The following is a 22,366-nucleotide window of genomic DNA, read 5'->3' as shown; positions in this document are numbered from 1 at the left end:
TCGATTGGGTAATTCTTAATGATCCTCACAACAGTGATCATTTCCCAATAATATGCAAAGTTCAAACTTCCGGTTCATCACCAAGAGATAATCCAGTAAAATGGAAATTTCCAAAGGCTGACTGGATAAAATACAGCAGGCTTGTCTCGTTCAACAACCATATCATACAGTGCTCTTCTATCAACCATGTTACTGAACACATTACAAACCAAATTCTAACAGCTGCAACTGCTGCCATTCCACAGTACCAAGTCAGTAAAGACGAAAATTAAATTATTGGTGGGATGAAGAGTGTAACAATGCAAAAAAAGAGAAAAACAAAGCATGGAATCAATTCTACAAACATCCAACCACTTTGAATCTTATTAATTATAAGCGACTTAGAGCAAGAGCCTGTTATATCAGACGAAAAGCAAAAAAAAATCTTGGGTTAAATTCACTTCCTCGATCAATAAAAATACAGACATCAGACTGATTTGAAACAAGATAAAACTGTTGAATGGCAAATTTCCTCCAACGTCTACTCCACTAATTAACTGGAATGGTCGGGAACTTCCTACCCCTGCAGAAATCGCAAATGCACTAGGATTTGTATTTTCTCAGTTGTCCTCTTCAACTGCTTATGACCAATCTTTTCAAAAAATTAAAGATGTAACTGAAAAATCCAAACTGAATTTCACTGACAGATGTGCATTAAGATATAATTAACCATTCACCATGGTTGAACTGCAGCATGCTCTTACCAACACAAGGAACAGCACTGCTGGCCCTGATGGGATATTTTCACACTCGTCACTGCTCATCTTTTTCAATCGAATCATCACTGAACATACATTCCCAAGCTCCTGGCATCATCCCTACGTACTGGCTATCCCAAAACCTGGTAAAGACTATTCTGTTCCTCCTAACTATAGACCAATTTCACTTACCAGCTGTCTGAGCAAAACCCTCGAAAAAATGATTCATTACTGTCTGGCTTGGTATCTTGTCCCAAAATTTGATCAATAACAATAAATTTGGATTCAGAAAAAATCGATCATCATTGGACCTTATGATTAAAGCTCAAACAAACATCAGAAATGCATTCATCAAAAAGGAGCATCTCGTTATGGTCTGTCCGGATATTTAGAAAGCCTTTGACATGACATGGCGTTTCGGCATATTAAAGGATCTACATTCTCTTGGCCTGAGAGGAAATTTGCCATATTTCATCCAGAATTTCTTACAAAAAAGATCATTTCAAGTTCGTTATCGGTGAACTCTGTCTAAAAACTTTGTCCAGGAAGAAGGAATCCCTCAAGGGTCCATTCTCAGCGCCACTCTATTTGCAATTAGAATCAATCATTTAACTGAACTCATTCCAAAAACAGTGGACTCATGTATCTTTATGCCGATGATCTCACAATCTCCTGCCGTTCTCAGAACATGAACTATATTGAGAGACAATTGCAGATATTAATAAATCGGATCCAGATTTGGATGACACAAAATGGTTACAGACTATCCAGCCAGAAATCGACTGCCATTCACTTCTGCACCATACACAAAATGCATCATCATCCTGAACTCCAATTAGATAACCTATTCCAATAGCAAATAGTATTCGTCTGCTTGGCTTAATTTTTGACAGCAAGTTAAACTATCAAAAACATCTCCAGACAGCTTGTCAAAAAAAAATGAACATACTCAGAGCTTTATCAGCAACAACCTGGGGAGCAGATTGTTACACCATGCTTCACTTATATAGATCCATAATCAGATCTCGATTGGACTATGGTGCACCTGTCTTCGATTCTGCTAGGGAAAGTGCTTTATCTTGCCTGAACCCTATTCAACATTCAGCTCTTAGAATAGCCCTAGGTGCATTCAGAATATCTCCAGTGCAAAGTCTGTATGTAGAAGCCTATGAAGCTCCTCTGAAGATCAGAAGAAAGATGTTATTACTGAACTACACAACCAAGATCCAAAGCCAGCCGACCCATCCTAATTGGTCAATATTTAATGATCCGAAACTCACGACCTTTTATAGAAACAAACCACAAGCAACTAGGCCTGCAGGTATTAGGTTAATGGAACTAGCAGAAAACTGGAATATACAACTCAATAAAGTCCACCAAGAACCTATTGATCACGTTCCTCCATGGTCTGTCATCATGCTGTCTTGTGACAGTTATTTCCACCAATGGAGAAAACACTCTTTAATGGATAATAACATCCAACAGCTGCACATTGCACGTGTATAATGTTATCCTGACTTCTCTAAAATATATACTGATGGATCGAAGTCTGAGAGTGGAACAGGTGCAGCAGCGGTATTCCACGACTCTACCATTTCTGTATCACTTCCAACAGAATGCAGTAGTTACACCACTGAATTATATGACATAAAGCTTGCTCTGGAAAACATTTTCCCTCTCTCAATCCAAAAGAGCATAATCTTCACAGACTCGCAAAGTGCCCTATTAGCAATGCAAAAGATTTCCCCACCTACTCATCCATTACTACAGCTTATCAGATCAGAGTTGATTCGTCTCAGAGATCATTGACAAAAAGTTGTCCTCTGCTGGATCCCAGGCCATACTGGAATACCAGGGAACGAAATTGCAGATACTGCTGCCAAGCATCCATCCAGCACAGCCCCAATAAATTTTCGGGTCCCATTCAGTGATTACAAAATGCATATACGAAATATTTGTAAGGAACGATAGACACTTCATTGGCAATCGCATATACATAACAAACTCCTTGAAATTAAACCTTTGCCGCAATTATGAGCCTCCAATTTTCACAGAAACAGACAAGAAGAGGTAGTGTTGGCCAGAGCCCGAATAGGCCACACTCATTTGACCCATCTATTCCTGTTGTCAGGTAATGACCCTCCACAGTGTTCACATTGCCGCAGGCCACTTACAATAAAACGCATACTCCTGGAATGCACCTTGTATAACAATTCACCTCTCTCTCAAACTTACAGGAATTGTCACTTAGCCATATCCTAGGTGAAAATTCAAACCTTGCAGAATTTTTCTTCTTTCTGAAATGAGTAGGTTTATATAACCGTTTCTAACTGCTTCCATAGAAGCCAATAAAACTAGTATTAAATACTATGATAGGTGCAATATGGCCTAAGTAGCCTTTGCACCAGAAAAATCTAAACACAACAACAGCAGTCTTTCAAAAAATGGCTTGCAAGAAGCACTTAATGCATGGGTACGCTGGTGGCGAAAGTGTGTGAAGTTAAGGGGAGAGTATTTCGAGGAGAATTCAGATGATTACAATTAAGATAAGATCTTGAACTAGTCCACAAATTAAATGATTACCCCTCAGGTGATCATTTAATTATGTGTGTGTGTATATATATATATAATTTTTTTTTTTTTTTTTTTTTTTTTACCAGGACATAAGCACTGGGTGTTAAGTGTAGCTTGGTCTCCTGATGGTAAAAAATTGTCATCTGGTTGTAAAAATGGTCAGGTATGGTAACAAACATTCTCTTTTTGTCAATTATAATCAGTAAGGATCCTTAATATACATTTATAATTATATAGTGCGTCTGTAGTTAAAGTTCACTTAATTTGATATACCTGAAAGAAGCTTATTGGTGAAAAGTATTTATATATGGTTAAGCATACTATTCAGATAATGCATTATAATAATTATTCCAAAAATACTTGATCAGTGGTATACATGGTCAGTGGTGTGTTGGTATCAAGTAAACACTTGTGGCTCTTGTAGCACTAAATGGAAAATTCCTTTGAATACCCTATCCAATACTCTGCAGGAATGGAAAGAAATTGTTCCTAAAGAAATTGCAACTGTGTTAATATAATCATTCTTGTAATATTTTTGCTTCTGCCTCTTACACTAGTCTCCTTTAAATGCATCAAAGAAGATGCAGAATGCCACAAAATTAACTGTTGTACACATCTTTCATTTCCATACAGTCAGCTGTTTACTTTAACAGAACTCAAGGCATCTTTAAATAAATCTTCAAATAGTGTTGCCAGCCCAGATGGCATTCATTACATTATGCTAAAACAGTTACTTGAAGAGGACTTGTGTATTCTACTGATTTTCTATGATTAGATCCTTTCAGAAAATGTTTATCCTCTTTCCTGATGCCATTCTTTCATTCTTGTTGTACAGCAAGAGTAGAACAAGAATTTTAGTAGTAAAACCAGGCAAAGCTCCTCCCTTCATTCAAAATTATAGACCAATATCTCTTACAAGCTCCATGTGAAAAAAATTTTCAGAGAGTGGTTCATATGAGGCTTGCACAGATCTTAGAATCAGAGAATCTTTTATCTGATCATCAGTGCAGTTTTCTTAAGAACACATCCACTCTCGCCATACTCATCAAAGCTGAATCCAATATTTGCAATGCCTTTGTTGTGAAACAACATAGTCATGGTCAACAGATATCAAAAATGTACTTGACACTACCTGGTAACATGGTATTATTATGGACCTTTACCATCTAGGGTTAAGGAGTCATCTGAGATAATTTGGAATTTTCTTCTCCTGCACTCTTTTCAGGCTCACAGTCAAAACATACTGCATACATCTCATATTCGGGAAGGAGTACAATGGGGATCTATACCAAGTGCAACCTTATTCACAATTCACGTCAACAACATGACATAAGGCTTCCACAAAACTGTCAAAACTTACTTGTATGCAGATGACCTCACCATCTGCCATCACAGAGCATGAACATTATCGAATGTCACCTTGCCATCGACAAAATTGAATCTTAGGCCTCATGCAATGGATATCAACTAGCAGAACAGAAATCTACCGTCACTCACTTTTGTAAGCAATGCTCTTCACCCCAATCTTGAACTACAACTAAATAATAGTCTGATACCACTAGTAATGGCATCAGAATTCTGGGCCTGATTTTAGATAGCAAGCTAAATTTCCAAGTAAATGTTACCCATCTATGAACTAATTGTCCAAAACATACTTTGAGTCTTGTCCATGTTGTAGGGAGCTGATCGGTACCTTTACAAGTTTCTGATCTATTCATGCTTAGATTGTGGTTCTCTGGTATACGACTTAGTTAGGAGAAGCATATTAGAATGGCTAAATGTCGTCCAGAACAATGCTCTGAGGATAGCCCTAGGCACTTTCAGAACTTCTCCAGTCCAAAGCCTTTATATTGACCATTGAAGTGCATGATTTGAAATCTCCCACCACATCCTAGTTTTGAGATTCCTTTTATGATAGTAAATGATGGTAAACTAGGATGTTGTGGGAGACTTAAAATTATTTCCATTTGGATTCCTTTTATGATAGTAAGCCAAATGAAAACTGACCTGCAGCACTCAGACTTAGAGAGAGAAGTTCTTCAAACTGGGAATGTTGATTTAAGTAACATTTCTCAGGACACATCTCTCTCTATTCCACACTGGTTTCGTGTTCTTGCTCTCATGATGATTACTTTGGATTAGTTTTATCTCCTCCATGACTCAGACAGCTAGCTTAAAAGTAGTGTGGGGTAAGATTCAAAAAATGAAGGGAGAAATATTGCCCTTCAGTGATCCTAGAACATAATGGATGACCAATTGCAAATCCAACTGCAGTTGCAAATATTTTAAAGGAAACATTTGTAAAAATCTCTACAATGCCATCATTTCCCCCAGAGTTCTTGGTCCTGAAGGAAGAAAGTGAGAAACATGTATTAAGCTTCTCTTCAAAAGTCTTGAACTGTATAACAAGCCTTTTACACAGGAACAGTTAAGCACAGCGCTCATTCTATTGCGAGCAAGTACTGTGGGGCCAGATGACATCCACTATGGAGTGATAAACCACCTTTCGAGATAAGCTGAGGATCGTCTTCTAAATTTATTTAATAGGATCTTTCTTGGCAAAGAATTCCCGGATTTCTGTAGGAAGGCAATCATTCTTGCCTTCTCAAAACCAGGAAAGGATCCTAGAAATCCAAGTAATTATCATCTCATTGCTCTGGTAAGCTGTTTATGCATGGTCCTGGAAAGAATGGTCTGCTTTCCACGATCTGATCCATACTCTCTCTCGATTATTTTGCCAAGAGCATGGTGTCCCACAAGGATCTGTTCTAAGTGTCATGCTTTTTGCCATTAAAATAAACTTTATCACAGAACAACTTCCACTAACGGTAAACAATACCCTCTATGTTAATGATTTTATGAAATTTTGCCATTCATGCAATATGAGGGTCATTGAAAGGCAAATGCAAAAAGCCATTGATTACCTCTACCTTGATCTTTGACCAGTGGGTTCAGATTTTGGTTGCAGAAGACCATTTGTGTGTGGCTATTCAGACTGTTCTGGGTCAGGATGAAGATTACACAAATGTAATATTTATCTTGACCCAGAATTAACGCTTGGGCAAAACAACATCCGTGTGGTAGCTGAAGTTAAATTCCTGGGATTTATTTTTGGCAAGAAGCTGACATTTCTACAACATATTCATCAGCTAAGGACGAGGTGTGTCAAAGGGCTTAACATCCTTCATGCCCTTTTATCAACTTTGTGGAATGCAGATCGATGTACCCTACTCTGGCTCTACCGGGCTCTTGTCCATCCTAAACTGATTACAGTTCCCAGATTTATGCTCTCTGCTAGAGATTGTGCCCTTGGATGGTTAGATCCAATCCATCACCACTGGAGCATTTTGTACGTTTCCTGTCCAAAGCCTCCATGTTGAAGCAAACGAGCCACCTCTTTCTCTTCAACGTAAGCAGTTGTCCTTGTAATATGCTTTCAAATTCAAGTCCTTGCCCCAATCATCCCATATGGACATCAGTCTTTGATCCACGATAGGAAAATCTCTACAACATCTGTTGGACTGCCAACACCTCTTGGTATTCAGATCCAAGGGCTTTTAAGTGATGAACTAAGCACAATGGTAGACAGTGTTGCTCAGTCACCAAGACAATTCCTTCCACCCTGGCATGCACATTTTCCATCATGCCACTTCTTCCTTAAGATCTGGGAGAAGGCTATTACACCACCACCAGCTATTTACCAGCAACTCTTTGCATCACACAGAGTGCAGTATTCTGACTTCCTGCTAGTCTACACCAGCAGTTCCCAACCTTTTTTGACTTGCAAAACCCTTTCACCATAATATTTTTATTGTGAACCACTAAATCTATATTCTCTGAAATCGTATAATTGTTCTGAATTTTTATTATAAAATATTTCCAGTACTACATTTTTATAAGCAATATTGTGTAATAATATAAAATTATTTACAGGAGTCTGACACGCAACTGAACATTGCAATACATATCTGCATGTTAGCAACCCCCTTCCCACTAATAACCTGTCTTGCATACTCGTATGTAAGGGTGCATGACCCAAACCATAACTAAATATAAATTTTGAACCAAACTGCATAAATTAATATTAAACTATTTTGTACTTTACAAAAAATATACCTATGTAAATCTAAGCAAACAACATTACAGAATTTCTAGAGGGAATCTCTGGTGTACACCAATGGCTTGAAGTCAGAACCATGTGGATTAACTGTTATCCTCCCACAGAACAGTGTTTAGCAAGATTCCATAAGAAGCTAGCATATATATACTGCAGAGTTGTATGCAATAGAAATAGCCATTGATCATATTAAAGAGAGAGAGGGAGGGCCAAAAGTATATGATATACAGAGATTTGTCAAGCATATTATAGGCTCTGTTATCCATGAGGTATAACCCTCATTCAGTCCTGATTTGGCAGATGCTTTTTTCTGTTGTTACATTAAAATTTGATATCTGCTTCTGCTGGATCTCAAGCCAGATTGGCATCAGGGGAAGTGAATTAGCTGATACTGCTGCAAATCAGCCATTCCACTGATTACTTATCGCCTTTTGGTCCCCTATACAGACTACAAGCACATAATATTCACCAAGTTATATTCCTAAAGGTGAGATTCTTGGCTTGGACAGGCTACAAATAAACTATGCCAGATTAAGTCTGTAATCAATGATGGCAGTCCAGTCTACATTCTTGTCACAGACAAATTATGGTCCATCATTTTCTGGTTGATTGTCCTTTACATTCAACCCTCCATTCAAACACTTTTCAGTCACTCTCCACATTAAACACTTCACATGATTTATCTCACTTTGGAAATGAAGCAAATATATAGAACTTTTAACACAGCATTTCCCAAACTGGGATCTGCAGACATCTGGGGGTCTGTAGATCAGTTCCATGCGAAATGTTGGTCGACCACACACACACACACACACACACACACACACACACACACACACACACACACACACACACACGTGTGTGTGTGTGTGTGTGTGTGTGTGTGTGTGTGTGTGTACACTGAGTGGTCACTGAATTATGACCACCCCTATGAAAACTGAATGCGACCCATTGACCATTTGAGGTACGAGAGTGCGGAGTTAGTTAACCTACGTAGCATAGATAAAGTGTCAGTGGTTCAGTAGGTAGTAAAATTCCGAGCGTGATGGGTAAAAGGAAGGATTTATCGGACTTTGGTAAAGGACAGATTGTGGGTGCTCAAACAGCTGAACTGGTGGGGTGTTTGAGAGCCGCCATAGTTAAAGTGTACCAGGACTGGCGTCAAAATGGTCAAAACAACAACCTGACGGCAAAACTGCAAAGGTCATTGAAAGGTTGATGTTAGAGGTGAGTGCCAGGTGCAGCACTGTTGAAGAGTTGACTCCCCAATACAATATTTGACATGACCATGTGTTGCATGCTTGCATGTATGGGCTATACCAGCAAATGACCCCTAGGGCATCCTCTCCTAACCAAGGTTCATTGGCGCATAAGACCTGCCTGGTGCAAAGAGCATGCAAGTTGAACGTTAGAAGACCAGAAGAAGGTGTGCCAGTCGGATGAGTCACGTTATTTACTCCACACTGTGGTTGATTTGGCGTCAGCAACATCAGACTCTTCATCCGTCATGCATGGTATCAAAAGTGCAGGCCGGTGTGGAGGTGGTTGTATGGTGTGGGGCATGTTTCACTGGCAGGAACTTGGACTCCTGGTGCATGTGGAACAACATATCAGTGGTCTCCGCTGTCGTCAACTGCTTGCTGACTGTGTACACTTTTTTTTACCGAATGGCGATGGTGTCTTCCAAGATGACAATGCGCCGAGCCATCCAGCACTTGTTGTGCAGGAATGGTTTGAGGAACAGTTCTGGCTTCCAGCATATCGATTGGCCTCCGAACTCCCCCGATATCAACCCCATAGAGCACTTGTGGGACACTATGGAAAGGCATATCAGGTGTCTGGATATACCAATCACTTCCATACCTACATTACTGACCGCATTATGCACAGCTTGGTTGGCCCTACCTTCCGAACACTTCCGACATCATTGTTGAATCAATGCCATGTTGGATAGCTGCTGTACTGAGGGCAAAAGGGGAGGCCCTATGAAGTATTAGGTAGGTGGTCATTATTCAGTGATCACTCAGTATATACAGGGTGTCTCAAAAATATTGGTACAAACATTTAGGGGAGGTAGGTAACATCTAAAGGAATGTGAATCGCATAGGAAGCCATAACCAGAAACGTCACTGTAAGTCGGTAGACGGCGCTGTTCATCAGTTCGCGAGAGGGAAAATTTCTGGTTTACTCATTCAAGCAGTAGTCACCGCACGAAGAGCATGCATCAATATACGAACTGTGAGCTGGCAGACATGCACCTAGTGTATAGATTAGCAGAGGGCAATGGACGAGCCACTCACGAATTTATGGAGAACGCTTCCCAAACAGACATGTACCAGACCACCGTTTGTTTGCACGTGTGCATTGAAATTTGTGTGATTATGGGTCATTTAGAGGTAACAGGAGTAGTGCGGGCAGGCCACATTCGACGCGAACTCCTGCCATGGAAGAAAGTGTGTTAAATGCCATTCAGAATAATCCTACTATGGGTTGGGCACGCTGAATTCTGATGGGATCCTTCCACTTGTTCAGATTACCAACCTAAGGGGGCATAAATTCAAATTTAGAAAAGACAGATGTAGAATAGATGTGTGGAAATTTGCCTTTAGCCAGCGGGTGGTTAATTGCTGGAACAAACTTCCATCTGTCGTGGAAGTTGATAGGTTGAATGAATTTAAGGAGGAACTGGATGGATATTTGGAGGGAATGGTGTGATTTTTTTTTTTTTTTTTTTTGGCTGATGCTGCATAAGCTCATACACATGCTTTCTTGCATCACATGCCATTGCCTCTGCCTTAGGAGTGTCTTGTTACAGTGTACAGCATGTCTGGCATGACGATTCCTTACACCCCTTTAATCTCCAAAGGGTTCAGTTACTGCTCCCCCAAGATCATCCTACACATGTGGCTTTTGTGCAGTGGTTTCTCCAAGAAAGTGTTCAAGACTTGAATTTTCCAGCCTATGTTTTGGTCATGGATGAGGCTTATTTCACACAGGAAGGCTTATTCAATCAGCACAATGCTCATGTGTGGGCTCCCGACAACCCACATGGTGTGCGCCTCCATGTGGCACAACAATGCTTCGCAATAAATGTGTGGGCAGGTATGGTGAGTGACTGCTTAGTCAGCCCATACCTGTTACCATCCCACATGAACTCCACTAAATATCAGATCTTTCTTGAACAAGTTCTACCAGGGTTACTTGACGATGTTCTAGCAAATGTGAGACACAACATTTGGTTTCAACATGACGGGGTGCCTTCCCATTATGGAAGGTGTGTTCGCGACCATTTGAACAGGCGTTTTGTGCGTCAATGGATTGGCCGTGGTGGACCCGTTGCCTGGCCCCCACACTCACCTGATTTATCGAGCCTTGATTTCTTTCTGTGGGGGATCCTCAAATCTATCATGTGGAGACGGAAATGGATCTTGGGGCGAGACTCGTCTGCACTGCTGCTACCGTCAAAGAAACTCCGGGTGTGTTCAACCGTGTTCGCCAATCCATGCTGTGTCGGTGTCATGCATGCATCGCGTCTCGTGGTGGAACCTTCGAGCATCTGTTGGAACATCATGAAATGCATCCATCTCATACTCCATTATTAATATTATGTCAAATAAATGTTTGCCACTAATTACTGTCTTGTGTCATTTCTTCTTCTTGTGCCTCTGGCACTACTTTCCTGTGGCATTTCTGGTTATGGGTTCCTATGCGATTCACATTCCTTTAGATGTTACCTATCTCCCCTAAACGTTTGTACCACTATTTTTGAGACACCCTGTATATATCCATGCATTTATAGGGGTCTGCAAACTTTTTTGATTTTTGAAGGATTCTAAACTTTTTTTTTTTTTTTTAATTATTTTGGAAAGGGTCCGTAGATCTCAATAGTTTGTGAACTACTGTTTTAACATATTTAGTACATATTGGCCTGTACAGCAGCATATAATTTAACATCCCTAATGATATGCTGAATGTAAATAAACTATGAACAGAACACAATTTGGCCTGGGTAGCCTGTGTATCATTAAACCCAATACCAATAACAATAACATCCAGTGTACATAGGGTCCAAAGAGAGGAAGTTGTTCTTGCACAACTCTGCATAGATTATAGTCATCTGACATACTCATTTGTGCTGAGGGCGGATAACCCACCTATGTGTGAGAACTGTGAAACTCTTACCGATTTCTCATATTTTTATAGAATGTCCCATTTTTATCAATGCATGATGTTTATGTTTTATGCATTTTATTAACCTGGCTGAACCATTTACACTCAGCCAGATTTTAGATGACAGAGACAATATGTCTGATGTTTTTAACTTTTTACAATCTGCTAATTTATACACTCATCTTTGAATTTTTCATTTTTACTTTTGATGTACATTTCCTTGTTTTGACATGGTAACCTGTTTGGGTTACCAATTATATTTTTAATGAGTTTTTGTTTATCTTGACCTGGTGCATTATGGCCTTGGGTGCTAATGTACCATAAAATGGCAAATAACCAACCAATTGTTACCAGCTGAATGCAGTATCTTCACTGTCGTATTGCATGCCATACAACTAGCACTTGACCAGATTGTTGAACTTTTCATTTTGCATGTTCCAACTATATTGACTCTCGGTGCAGTCTCTGCCACGGAAGGAAAATTTCTCTTCCTCTCATCCTGCACTGAAAACCATTCACTGCCAAGTTACTCTACTGCAGTGAGTCCAACCAATGGATAACATTTTGCTGGATCCCAGGACATTCCGGAATGCTGGGACATGAGAGCACTGATCTTGCCAATAAACAACCTCTTCCCACATTTTCACAATACTTTCAGGTTTCTTATATGGATTACAAGTCATAAGGAATATAAGGAATTTGCAAGGCATGTTACGATAACTGGCAAAGTAATACCAACAACAAACTTTACCAGATAAAACAAGATCCAAAGTTGTGCCTCTCCAGATTCAAACAAAACATTCAAGTAGTAGTAGTATTGGTAAGACTTAGAATTGGGCTTGCTCATCTTAGACACCTGTTTTTATTATTGAGAGAAAATCCACCCCAGTTCACATCCTGTCATACTCAGTTCATGGTCCATCATTTTCTGGTAGACTGTCCTCTTTACTTAGCCATCCACTTTAATGCCTTCCAGTCATTCTGAAGCTCAGATTTTATCCTATTTCCTTGGAAATTGTGTCAGCATAGAAGAACTTTAATATACTTGAAGGATATTAGCCTATACAAATCAGTATAATTCCATAGCTATAATATATAATTTCTTCTAACAATTGATTACTCTCTGGCCAAAATCAAATTTTCATACATCTATCCTGCAGCGATCCTTTAGCAATTTCAGTTTATGTTCCCCTTTATGTGTTGTCCAAGAAAGAGTAAGGATGCCATCAGTATTTAGATTACTCAAAGTGCCTTACTGGTGAAACTTTATTCAAATTAACATCCTCACACCACTGACATTAATTCTTTCAACTGCCTTTGATTTAATCATTTGTTTTGTCAGCTAAGAGTTAAAAGTATAGAAAAGTGATTTATCATTTACAGTAAAAATATTTATGAACAGACAAAATTTGGCCTCATATATCATACCAACAACAATGACGTGGCTCTTGTAATCATTTATGACTGACACTGTAAATCATGCAGTATTAGCTATGGCAAATGATGAAAGGAAGCAATCCTGTACAGTGTTAAGGCAGAAAAAAAAACTACCCATCATCTGTCCATTCCCTCTAATTGTCCAATTCTTCTTTAAATTTATTCAAACTGCCCACTTCCAAAACCAGATAGTAATTTCTTCTAACAATTGATTACTCTCTGGCCAAAAGCAAATTTTCATACATATATCCTGCAGCCATCCTTTAGCAATTTCAGTTTATGTCCCCCTTTATGTGTGTTGTCCAAGAAAGAGTAACGATGCCATCAGTATGGTGGCATCCTTACTTTATTCAAATTAACATCCTCACACCACTGACATTAATTCTTTCAACTGCCTTTGATTTAATCATTTGTTTTGTCAGCTAAGAGTTAAAAGTATAGAAAAGTGATTTATCATTTACAGTAAAAATATTTTTTGTTTAAATTTATTTTTTACAAGAAAAATGGATGCTGCAAGCCATCAACTTTGAAAATTAGTGACATTTTGGAAAAATGAAGCTTTATAAAGGAGAGCTGGAAGGCATATGATGGTCATGATAACAATATAATCGCTTGGATTCAGCACGAGAAAGGATTTCTAGTCATTGCTAAACTTGCCAACTAGTGGTATCGATTTTATTGCTACATTACTGTCAATGCCACCAAATGACAGCCTTAAGTTTCTTACTACTGATTAGAGTCAGACTGCCAAGAAGATGCTGAGAAAGAGTTTCTTCCTCCTATTGCACTTTATTGAGGTCATTAGTACACTTACTCGTGGATCCAAATAAAACTACTTTATTTTCTTTGAGGCTTTTTTGTTCTCATCCTGACAATGCTGCCAATTTGCTGACATTGACAAATAGTCAGTACATAGCATATCAAAGGTATACTTATTAAAGAATTGTAAACTAAATATGAGTTTTCTTTTAGTCAAAGAAATCAGCAGTTTTTTTTATTTTTTTTTAAAGGCTGATGTTGAATAGCTTCCTTTCATTATTTTGTCATTGTCTATGATTTTATGACGCCTATTTCAATTGTTTTAATAATATTGATGAATTAAATATTTTGAGTGTAGTCATACTTGTTACTGTTCTGATTTCTTATAGATTCGAATTTGGGATCCAGAAACAGGAAAGCAGCTAGGTAAAGTGCTTATGGGACATAGACAGTGGGTTACATGGCTTTGCTGGGAACCACTTCATAGGTATGACAAATGAAAGTATAGCTTGATGATAAATGATAAGCTGTATGCAAGTAAAAGTTACTAGTCTTAACGATTTCTAAATCATATCACAGGCAGGCATTAACTAGTTAAAAGAACATACAATATTTTAGTAACACTGAGGCAATATGCCAAAGTTCAGTATTTAAAAATAAAAAAAAAAGAGACTGATGAAACATGATCATTATGTGATAAGTTGCAGAAACTTTGTTAAAGAATGCAGGGTACAGAAAATTACTAAATGATCTGCTGAACCCCATTTTTGGGCCTCTGTTTAGAGGCCTGAAGATGAACTTTAGAAGAATCTTGAAACATAGCAATTGTGTATTGCCATTATTAGAATGATATAATAATAATTCAGTAAATATCTTAAAACAAATAGTTCAACAGTGTTTTTCGTTTAACTTCTAATAATGGCAAAAATTTATCCCCCTTTTGAACATTAAGTGATTTCAGTTCATATGAAGTTAGGATGATGACCATGCACAGTATGAGTTATTTATTTAGTTAAGGTTATGTGGACAAGAAATGAAGGCAAGAATGGGAACAAATTATTCTTCATAAAAACACAAGGCTTTACATCAGAAGGTGATGACAAGTAAGAGTGATTAAGTAAATGAAAAATGGCTCTAAAATCAATAACAGTGCAAAAAAAGTAGTATAAAATTAAAGTTCTAGGTGGAATTAATTGAAATTAAAATTATATAAATAACACTTAAGAGAAAAAAACTTGGTAAAAAATTGAAAACAGTGATGACATTTAATACCAGAAGTTGAATTAAAATTTCAGTCAAGAAACTGAAATGAGCCTTCATAGATTGTAAAGACGGCCTCTAAGGGCTCTCATTCTAAATGTGGTAAAAATTACATTTATTGTGTCTTGAAGTGAAGGGAATAGGAAGAACAAGTCAAGAATGAAGTACTAGTTACAGCTGGGTTAAACAATCAAAAGGTGTATCAATAACTATAAGAAGGTAATGATTTACAATTAAGCACTGTTATAGCACATTAAAGGAATTATTTCAAACTGTAATAGGTGTTGCTGAATGAGTGCCACTTCTGCCAGAAACATGCATTGAAATCCTTCACTGCACCTAACCTGACAGGTGAATACAGACATCCATTAAAAAAAAAAAAAAAAAAAAAAATACAGGTAAAGTTTAAGGGAAACACAGTGACCACTTTTTCAATCAGGCATCAGTCTTGTGGAAATTCCAAAAACACTTGGGCATTTCTGTCATGGATGACCCCTGCACAAGCGATTCAGGCAGGCACACTGGAAAAGAAGTCTTAAATGTTAAAAGGGTAACCAAACCTGATAACTAGGAATCAACTCAAACAAACTGAAAAGACAAAATGTGAATTTTCATGTTAAGAGCTTTTAGACCAGAAGGTGATGAGAAGTAAAGTGCTTCCAGTTGACAGGCCAAAACCAAAATGTAATATGCAACGTTGGCATCTACTAATTAAAAATTATAGAAAAAAACAGCAAATTAAATACCAAATTATAAAAGTAATAATAAATAAATAACACAAACTTAAAAGAAAAAATGGAAATTTCTGCAGGGCCGATGCTTCCTTGAAGGAGTTGTCACTATGATTCCCCTAAACTTTCTTGTTTTTCTTCTTAAATGGGTGTCTAAGCACATATCCCAATGAGTATCTATTCACCTGTTGAGCTAGGTGCAATTGGGGGGCAAGGTGGATTCTTGCTTGTTTCTGGCAGGTAATGCCATTCTTTGGACAGGAGACTGTGCCTATTGATTATAGGCTCCTGCTTATGTAGTCTGTATTTTTAATTTTTGTGCTTGAATGAAGGTGGCTGTTGGCACCTTTAGCATTACCTGATGCAGTTTGCAACAATTCCTTTAGCATGTTATAACAGTGTTTAATTTTGTAAATCATTATTTAGTTTCATCATGTTATATAAAGAGCTATATCAACTGTGTATAAAATTTACAGTGAATATCTTAGTTTATTAGTAATCGGAATTCAGACTTTTTAAACAACCTTTATGTATAAAGATATTATACATGCAAGGCACGTGTGTGGTGCTTTCTAATAACCCATTTTATTTTTCAGAAATCCTGACTGTCGTCACTTAGCCAGTTCTTCCAAAGATTGTACTGTGAGAATCTGGGATATAGTTCTTGGTCATACCCTTGTTATTCTTTCGGGTCATACAAAAAGTGTTACTTGTGTCAAATGGGGTGGAGCAGGACTTCTGTATTCATGTTCTCAAGACTGTACTATCAAAGTCTGGCGAGATAAAGATGTAAGGTTTTTTTTCTGTTACTGTGTGACACTATTTAAAGAACATTTAAAACCCTAATATAATAAGTGACCCTGAAAACTTATTTATTTATTTTTTTGTTTTTTTTTTTAATGTTTTAGGGTGTTTTGTGTAGGACACTTCAAGGTCATGGGCATTGGGTGAATACTTTAGCACTCAGTACAGATTATGTCATGAGAACTGGGGCCTATGATCCCAGCAAAGCAAGTGTGGTATACAGACAAGTGACAGAATCAAGTAAATTGATAAACTTTGTTGTTTGATCTAATTAAACAGATATATCATTATGGAGCATTCAGAAAGTAATGTTGCTGTGTCACATATTCAGTTGAAGCATTGGTTGCAGAAAATCTCTGAAGAACTGTGTTGTTTAAACAGCTCACAGTGATGGCAGTGCCCCTTGCATATAGCAAAAGACCATTGATGTTTATGTTGAAGAAAGTATATGATAACTCACTGATAACTTAGTAGACACTGACGAATAGTATGAAAACTGCCAAAAATGAAGATTACATTTCCACAGTATTGATGTCAGATAGAGTGAGCTGTGAGATGTATTTATTCAATGCCTACTACTTTGCTATCAAGGAACTGGTAATTGGCAAAAGAAATATTATCAGCAGTTTTTGTTCTTCAGAATATATCCCCTCCTTAAGTTCTGGCTGATACACCTAAATAGATTCACAAAACAGGTCTGAACAAAATGTTGTGGGAAGTGCCAAAACCCACAAGAAAGAACTGTGGACTTCTTTTGGTTTATACTTTGGGCTTGATTTTTTTTTTTTTTTTTTTTTAATATGCTGACTGAATTGTGCAGTTGGATTCTACTATGTGTTTGGCAACCTTTTCTTGACTGTGGATATATATAGTATCTCCTTGTGATAGGTCATTTAGAATTTCTGAAGCAAAATGAAAAACTGAATTCCTAATCACAGCTCTGTATAGTGGACAGTTGACATCTGTGAAGTCTGGTGCTTCTATTTCTCATAATGCCAAAAGATATACCCATTGACCATGATACAGCTGTTTCCATTGTTAATATGTACAATAACTACAGTATTATAAACTATTTATGGAGAGTTTCAAGTAGTCACATCTCTTCTGCCTTCCTTACATGAAGTTCTTGTGAGTGCTATAAGGGGCTTCATTGTTTTATTTTATTATTTTATTTGAAGTTTTTTTTTTTTATTTATCATTTATTTGACAGGTTGCTGACCATTCTAGCACATGGCAATATTAGGCAGTTTTTTATATTATTGATATCTTGTCTAAGATAGCCAGAGTGAAGTTAGAGAAACACCTTGTTGTATATCCAGAGAAAACTTAGATGTAAATGCCTGTCATCATAGTGCAGTACATATCATTATTCATAGTGAAAAAAAAAAACATTAATGGATATTTTAAAAAATTATTTCTGGTTTGGAGGAAAGAAACTGACATTACTTTCTGATTGATCTTCATATCAAACTAGGGATTATTCTCACTGCTGTGGTGAGAATAATCCTCATTTATTTATTTCTGTATAGAGTGCTTTAGTTTAGACAGTAGTATGTTGCTCTCATTGTATGAGGCATGTTTTTATATAGTATATTGGAGTTTTTGATTTTGTAATAATAATTGGTGTATTTTGATAGTTATAGATTAAATTGAACTTTAATTTTTTTTTCTTAAATTTTTGACATTGGGATTTTATAATTGCTCACAAAGTTAAAAATAGAATTCTGAAAATTCAAGGAGAGTTTGTATTCTGAAGGGTGCCATGCATGGATGATTAACAGAAGGAAAACAATATTCTTTCCTGTATGTGCCTGGTATTTTGGTAGGTAAACAGAACAATCTGTGCGAAGTCATTAGTAATTGCAAAAGCCCCAGCATCTTGACCAGCTGGGTCAGTGTGACTAGAAAATGGAAGCCGGCTGGGAATGTGAACATTAAAATCACCTCAATTTAGGAAAGTTGGATTGGAGAAAGTTAATGAGTTCCAAGTGATTAGTGGAGTTGGAAGAATGATAGAGACAACAGATTTTTTTTTTTAATGAAAATTCTGAACATGAGAGTTTGTTGTTATTTGGTTTATAGGAGTATTAGCAACTAAGGCCATATTGCTCCATGGATATGCGGTGGTCATTCCCTGACCTTTCCGCATCCTCTGTATTTGGTGGTCACAGGCTCGAACCCCGGTCTAATCAAGAAGCGTGTACTAAACACTACCGCTCTTTCCCACCTGTCACATGAGAGGTATTAGAACCTATAGTACTTATACTGTGCATGGGTTGGAGGTTGAAAAGATGAAAGAAGTTATTTTTTGACATTAGACTTGAACTTCTGTAGATTATAATTTTCAGGAAATATGTATGAAGGAAGGTTGTTCCTGAAAACAGAAGTTGAATGAATAAATGAGGAGGAAGAAAAGTTGGTTCTGTGAGTTTGTAGTTGGACAGTAAAAAGATGTTGACTGGTTGCGGCATGTGTTCAGACTGCTTTGAAAGGGGGAGTGGGAATTATAGAAGTCAATTCAGAACAATGCCCATGGAAGTATCTACAGAAAAGGCATGCAACAGAAACAGAATGCCTATGAGACAGGGAGTGAAGAGGCTTTGTTAGAGATGAGCCATTAATTAACTGCCATTCTTTTGAATGGAATCTAGAAGCCTGAGAGAGGTTTTGGGAGCACTGCCCCAGATGTGGGAACAATATTCCATGGTAGGGCAGATTTGTGATTTATACAGAGTGAACAGCTGTTTTGAAGAAAAGTAATGTCGTAAGCAAAAGAGAACACCCAGTTTTTCGGATGCAGAGGAAGCAATATATGTAATGTGCTTATGCCAAGAGAGATTAGAAGTCAAGGTAATCCCCAATAGAGATATGTGTTCTTGCCTAGAAATCGGAGTGTCATTGAAGAAAAGCATAGCACCAGAAGAATCCTTTTTTGTGAGATATAAGACAGGACTGAGTTTTAGAAGGATTGAAATCAACTAAGTTATCTTTACCCCACTGGAGAATTTCCTGGAGATCAGCATTTAAGGAATTGGTAGTGGATGTTCGAGAGATGTTGAAGCTGTTTCAGCAGGACAAGGTTTCTCAAACTGGAAGGTGGAATGCAATGTGCTATCATCAGCAAAACTATGGATAGGCTTTCCGGTCATTGGAAGAAGGTCATTAATATACAAGAGGAAAAGAGTGGGAGAAAGAACAGAACCTTCAGGGATACCAGCATTAGTGGAGAAATTAGAAGACAGAGAGGCATCTGCTATCAGCACAGTGAATGGTCAGAGAGAAAACTGGATATTCAATTACATAAAACAGTTGGCAAACCATAAGATGGAAGCTTATTTAGAAGACCTTTATACCAAACATGATCAAAAGTCTTTAAAAAATCTAGAGCAACTGGTTGAGTTTTACCAAACTTTTCCATTGAATTTGTCCATAAATGGGTGACGTAAGGGATATCATCAGTGGATCGCCACTGACAGAATCCATACTGGTGATCATTGATCAGATGGAAGGTTTCTAAATAGTTTAAGAGTTGGTGTTTAATTGATTTCTCCATTACTTTAGAAAGAGTAGATGGGATGATAAGTGGATGGGAGGGATTTGTCACCATTTTTAGGATCCAGTTGGATATGAGCAAATTTCCAAGCAGAAGGCAACACACCTTTGGAATAAGAAAGTGAAAAAAGGTGACACAGAACAGAAGTAAATTCAGGAGCACAGGTTTTGAGAACAAGTGGAGAAATACCATTAGGACCTGGAGCTTTCTTGGCATCAAAATTCGTCAAAATCCTTCTGATACGCCTTTGGAGATGAATTTTACAGAATGTGGTAGAGAGATTTTAAGCCAGAGAAGATCGAAAAGGAGAGATTCCAAATCACTAAATCTGACAGGGAGTATCAGAATGGACATGCACAAGTGCCACGTTTGAAGCGAAAGGAATCATACAGCAAATAGTTTGGATAACTGAGATGAGCAGTGGTTGAATCAACTGGAATTCTGTCAGAAAAGGTACATGGGGTTTGGCAGACTAAGTGGAAATGGAGATCACTGAGATTGGAACTCAGACCACGTATATTTGTGAAATGAATGAGGAAGTGTTTGGGAGGTCTAAATCTTTTCGTAGATAAATTTGTTCTATTGGTTTGACAATTCATGGGGTATTCAGTAGTAAGAAAAGGTGGGGGGAACGTGCTGTATGAAATAATGAAATTTTTGGATCTGGCGTACACTTGGTAACCGCTCCTTGACATGATGGGGCATTGACAATGTCCCCTCATACACGCTACTTGGACTCCCTCCAGTTACTAACTGGCAGAGTAGAGGCAGTGAGATTATACACAAGCTGATTCTGAAGCCTCCTATAGAGTTACCAATAGGTTCAGTCCAGTGGACTGTGGTTGCTAGTCTGCAACACTGTTTTAGAGCTGTACCCTCGAAATGTAAAGAAGATTGGATCTTGCCGTGATGTTCATCATAACCTTGAGAGGCATCAGTCATACTGCATGATGGAAAAGATTGGATTGGGTTTGCCGGCACTTGCTCTGGAGACTAAACATGGGTTCCACCACTTCAAGCCTCTAGTAAGCGAATTGGTAGTATTGCCTGGTAACATAGAGGGATGGCATTCCTCTGTGTTGTGTGGGTGCTACACCTCGATCCCTTCTTACGTTGGTTCACGCCTGTGTGGTCACCTACAGTGTGCTGGGTGGCGTATTTCAGGATTTGCACATGGGATTATACCCAGGGTTACTAACAGTCCCACCATTGTGCAGGTGCGAGCAGAGGATTTGGCTGTCACAGACCAACCGGTCTTTACCAAAATTAAGTCCACTTGACTTGAGTATCACTCGAATATCAGTTCCATCAGTATTTTAGACTCCCAGGTAGCAAGCATAGCCCGGCACATCTGAGAGAATGTCTGCAACAGCCTCAAGGACTAAACTACTGTAGTCATTTCAGAAAGCACATTATAACACTTACTATCACAAGAATTCAGATCTTCAGTGTGTGGTAAAACTATATTTAATATTAATGTTCTTTGACTACTTTAAAAATATCCCTCATCAGAAAAGAATGATCTACACAGAATGCAGCACAAGCTTTGAAGAAAATTAAAATACCCTTCCCATCCTGGTACAATGGATCTTTAAATAAAATAACCACACACACACACACACACACACACACACACACACACACACACACACACACACACACACACACACACACACACACAATATCTTAATCAAACTCACAAAATGCAAACAAGAAATACACTTCTGTTGGATATCTAGCCTTATAACAGGGAATGAATTAGCAGATCAAATTGCAAAAGTAGCACTGCAACCTCCAAGCCATGATTTTGACATACCGTACATTGACTACCAATTTAACAAAATTTGTTAAATCAAATTCAAGATAGGGTTCTGCAGTATAGCATGAACTAGTAGGTAGAAGTAGTAGATTAAAGATCCTCCACATGCTTGCTTTTAATGCTATGACTGGAACTGAATAAATTCTTATGTTCAGAGATCTCATGGCAGAAATAATATCACTGATGTCTTCTTATATCTAAATGCCATTGACCTTTAGCACATCCACTAATATCTTTCTAAATATATGTAGCATTATGACTAAGTAACTTTGAAGATACATGGATGCATATCGGTAACCATAAGAAGTGGTCCACTATGATTGTCACATTTGATGCATTAATAAATCTCTTAAACAACCAGCTGATCAAACCCTGAATTACTTTATTACAGAATTATTTGTACAT

At 37.9% G+C, this 22,366-nt stretch overlaps 1 protein-coding gene across 1 annotated transcript in view; it reads left to right on the top strand.

The window, feature by feature from the left end:
• The window catches only part of Nle (notchless protein homolog 1), a 71,546-nt gene that overhangs the window by 23,388 nt on the left and 25,792 nt on the right, over positions 1-22,366 (top strand). Inside the window, exons 5-8 of the mRNA XM_090373581.1 lie at positions 3,398-3,474; positions 14,184-14,281; positions 16,382-16,574; positions 16,694-16,829. Of these exons, the coding sequence (XP_090229707.1) occupies positions 3,398-3,474; positions 14,184-14,281; positions 16,382-16,574; positions 16,694-16,829 (504 nt within the window). The remainder of the gene's footprint in view (positions 1-3,397; positions 3,475-14,183; positions 14,282-16,381; positions 16,575-16,693; positions 16,830-22,366) is intronic.

Source organism: Mastigoproctus giganteus, chromosome 5 (genome assembly GCF_048544385.1).
Source record: "Mastigoproctus giganteus isolate SK-2022 chromosome 5, ASM4854438v1, whole genome shotgun sequence".
In the NCBI taxonomy this organism is placed as follows: Eukaryota; Metazoa; Arthropoda; class Arachnida; order Uropygi; family Thelyphonidae; genus Mastigoproctus; species Mastigoproctus giganteus.
The sequence above is the reverse complement of the archived record's forward strand: the minus strand, read 5'-3'. Positions and strand labels throughout refer to the sequence as shown.